This window comes from Phytophthora sojae, assembly GCF_000149755.1.
Source record: "Phytophthora sojae unplaced genomic scaffold PHYSOscaffold_1, whole genome shotgun sequence".
Taxonomy (NCBI): domain Eukaryota; phylum Oomycota; class Peronosporomycetes; order Peronosporales; family Peronosporaceae; genus Phytophthora; species Phytophthora sojae.
The window spans coordinates 7,571,544-7,575,624 of NW_009258115.1; the positions used below are offsets into that span (position 1 = coordinate 7,571,544).

Below are 4,081 nucleotides of genomic sequence, written 5' to 3' on the forward strand. Positions count from 1 at the left end.
TCGGGTTATGTACCAATTTGCGGTCTAAACGATCCTTCGATGCCTATGATGCCAGTGGATATCCCAGTAAAAAAGCAATACCCAACACTGACCCATTATCCCTTACACTTCGCCGAAACGATCGAGTCTCGTAATGTAGCTCAGGAGATTTTGAGAGCCAAATTGGAGCCTTCAGCAACGATTTTAACGATGTTGGATGTTGGCCTGTAGCCGACCAACTTGTTTTATGCCACAGGCGCCATGATGCTCTCCACCAGACGGACAACGTAGTTGGATGTAGGAGACATTTAAATCTCTTTGGCGATATATCCAAGAAACTCAGTTTATCGTTTACAGGAACACTTGGCGTCAACTTCATAACTGCTTCGTGAACGAGAGCTGGTCAGAGATCGTCTTTATCTTGTTGTAGCTGTCGGACAAACTGTTGAAGTAAGTTAATGCGTTGGACTTTCAGCTGGACTTGAAGGTTTGGTATCCGGATGCGATACAGAAGCGCTGATGGGGCAAGTTGGACGAAGTTGGAGTCAGAATCGTTTTTCTTGGATAAGATGAACTTGTTTAGCATCCTTTGCCAACGTTGAATGCAGTCGAGCGGAATATTGGTAAGTGCAACAGTGTTGATAGGATCAGTGTGTGAGTCAGGAGCAGTCTTCCTCTCAGCGTTCTAGCTCTTCGCCCCCAAATGCCAAATCCTCGATAAAATTTGTTGTTGAGCTCGGCTAGTATATGGTCGTTCGAAACTTAATGTAGCTTGAACGTGGTATTTTACTTCCGTCCGAGAGGAAGTCGTGTATTACACTACTGTACAAGAAAGGAGATCGCAGTGACGTAGGGAACTATCGACCTATAGCATTGATGGCAGTGGACGTTAAAATCCTGTCTAAAACGCTAACCTACCGGCTGAAAGACGTGATGCCTTCGATTATCCGAAATGATTCGTTAACGGACTCTTGGCACGCTCACCAGGAGATAACAGCTTCTTCCGGATATGCGCCGGACAATCCACGATGATCCTATCGAGGGTCCACCTGGTCCACTGGATGCGAGCTGGCTCTTCACGATCCAGGATCTCGAGCTGCTCGGCCATCGTGTACGACTTCCCATCCGGTTTCTTCTCGGACTTGTCGAACACGATCCAAGGACAGACCTTCGCCGGATACACCCAGATGACTGGCTCGTACAGGATCGTTTTTGGGGTCCATGCGTTCAGAAGTTCGGCGGCCAGCTCGGCGTACTTCTTGATGGCAGGATCATGCAGACTCTTGCGTTTCTTTTTCGCCTTCACCCCATACGACGAGTCCTCCGGATAAGTCACCCAGTGTCCCGCGTACCAGATGACCAGCGCGTTGTCCTTCATGAACTTCACGATCTTGGTCAGCACGACGTGGACCTTCACTCCCAAGGCGTAACGCTTGTGGAAGATGAGGTTGATGACACGACGCTTGTACATCCGCTCACCCGGTCGGGTCTCCATAATCGCCCGGTACTCGTCCACATTGAAGCGATCCTTGAGTGGCCCCATCCCGCCGTTGTGGTTCGGTGCGTAGTCAGGGAAACCTGCGGATTGATAGACGGCGTAAGTCGTACTGGGTGCAAAAGTGGTCAGGATGCCCTTGTGGCGCCACGAAGTGATGCCTCGACCCGGTTTCTCGATCACGGTCAGCTCTTCAGGAGTAAGATCTTTCATCTCCTTGCGAGCGAGTGGAGACTTCTTGCGTTCATCACCAGGTCGAGACTTCTTGCGTTTCTTGCCAGATCCAATGGTGGCTGAATCCGATTGAGATGACACCGAACTAGCCCTGCGCTTGGGACGACGAATCGAAGGCAGAACGAGATGCGGTGCAGCGTTGGTGTCCAGTACCTCCGTGTCATCCTGTTGTACTGCTGCCTCACGAGCTTCCATCCGGTCGATCTTGGCTTGAGCCTCCTCGCTGGGTTCCCAGTTGCCATCTCGATCCTCGTTGTCAACGTCCTCTTCGTTCTCGTCCAAGAGTAGCTCACTGTCATGTTGTGTGGGGTCCATCTGGTCGGGCCACCGATCCGGTTCGACGCCATCCTGTGCGTAGCTATCCAGTATGCTCTCCGCGCGGAGGAAGTATCGTTCTGGCACGTAGGTTGTCCAATAAGCCTTGTCCAGTTGGTTCCAGTACATCATCTGAGCCAGCATGCAGGACAGATCGTAAGGATGGAACAGGTGATGGGCCATTTCGTCACGGTTCAACAGAGTCATGGCTTCCGAGTACGTCAATCCAGTCCGCATGGCCAGCTGAAGATCCGTCCGAAGCTTGCGCCACACAACGGGAAGCCCGGCGAGTGAAGCGCATGCAAGGTTTTCATCGACTGGATATTCTTGGTCCATGGGGCGCGCATCTTCCTCGTTGGGATCCCAGGCTATGGGGCGATTCACGACCCGAGCCACCGCCTTGTGACGACGCTTGCCGCCACTGGATCGACGTTCTGACGAGGAAGTCTTACTGGGTGGAGCCTCGCCTGTCACATCCACGATAGTGACGCGCTTGCCCCGCGACCCTGTGCCGCCCTCAATCGATTCAGACCCGTCGTCGCCCTTCTCTTCCGTGTCGGTATCGCCGTCGTTTTGGAACTCGAACGGCCCGGGATCGGTGAATGCATCATCTGCAGAGGTGACTGAGATCAGAGTCTGCCATTCGGTGGGGGGGGCGTGGTACCGGATCGGTGGTGCTTGAACAACTCCTCCGGACGCTTCCAGTTGCCAGTCACCTTGGTCTGGTTCCTGTTAAGGAAGTTCATCATGCGGTCGACGTTGAAGACCTGAGACTCGAGGGACTCGACCCACGTACTGGATGTTTTGAGCTTGAACTCCAAGGCAGCGATTCGGTCTCGTAGCGCTTGTTTCTCGACCTCGTGTTCCGCCATGAGTTTCTTGAAGTCCGCCCGGTACCGTGCCGCTGTTGCCTCTTTCGTCTCTTTGAGGTCATTGAAGACAGCTCTCCATTGTCCCGGCAGCCGCGTGACGTGAGCCTCGAACTGGGAGCTCTCCTTCTGGGCGGTCAACAGCTTCTCGATCGTGGACGACCCGGTCGCCTGCATCTCCCCGCGAATGGTCCGGTACCGGATCAACAAGCGGCACATGAACGTAGTCATACTGAATGTACGTAGTGCCAAATCGCGAGGATCATAGACCGACAGGATCGACGCCATCTCGCGACGCATCTGGAGAGAGTCGAGCAGAGCCTCCAACTCGGTCGGACTGGCGGCCCGGTACGAGGTCGATAGAAAAATCGTTCACGTCCTCGGTCTCGCCCACCAGCTCGTTCAGGTCCGCTAAGTCCGTCACTGAGAAACACTCCATCGTGGTGAGCACTTCGAGACCCGCGTATCCGTCACGCATGTAGTGGTCGTCGTCGAGGTGACGCCTGTGAGCAGGAACCTTAACAAAATGGAACGCGCCATCCGGTGCGCACCGACTTGGGGCCTCCCAGTTTGCCGTCATACCCGGACTGGATGGCGGCGCAGGATCGCGTCGCGCCGGAAGCCCACTACCTGCAGGCATGTTGAGCGCCTCGACCACGGACAGGACGCGCCCTAGAATGCTGCGTTGCTTGGCTGCCAGGCGCTCTTCCATCGTGTCGCCCTCGGTCTTCAGGATGCACCAACAGTGTTCGTCGCTGATATTGTCAGACGCCTCCGACGGCGCCTTGCTGTGCGAGGGATCGTCCTTGCCGTCAGCACTGGACATCTCGACGTCACCATCAACTTGATTGACGCCGCCAGAAGACGTGCGCTCGCCGCGCGCTTCACCGGCGCCTCCGCCTGAGCCCGAGTTGGCACCCGCAGCGCCCTTTCCAGCTGGAGGGGCGTGCGGAGGTTGTGCCGGGCCCGGCAGTCCGCTGCCAGGCGTCCCCGCATTGTTGCCGACCTCTTCATGGAGGTGATGAGTCGCGCGATCGAAAATGGATTGTGACGTGAAGCCGGCTGCTCCCGGCGGTTTGATTGTGATGTGTGGAGACTTGCTACGGAGACGAGACGATGGCTGACTTGAGTTCTGGGAAAGAGCCTTTCAACGGTTTTGCGATTCGGTACCATCTTCCATCTGGAGTGG

The 4,081-nt window shown here is 55.1% G+C and overlaps 1 protein-coding gene across 1 annotated transcript; it reads right to left on the reverse strand.

Moving 5' to 3' along the window:
* Positions 1 to 928: 928 nt before the first annotated feature.
* On the reverse strand, positions 929 to 2,566 carry PHYSODRAFT_431585 (hypothetical protein; the record flags this gene model as incomplete). The annotated part of the gene is made up of 1 exon (XM_009517832.1): positions 929 to 2,566. A coding segment is annotated over one exon (1,638 nt), but the record flags the coding sequence as incomplete, so codon positions are not given.
* Between the last annotated feature and the right edge of the window lie 1,515 nt (positions 2,567 to 4,081).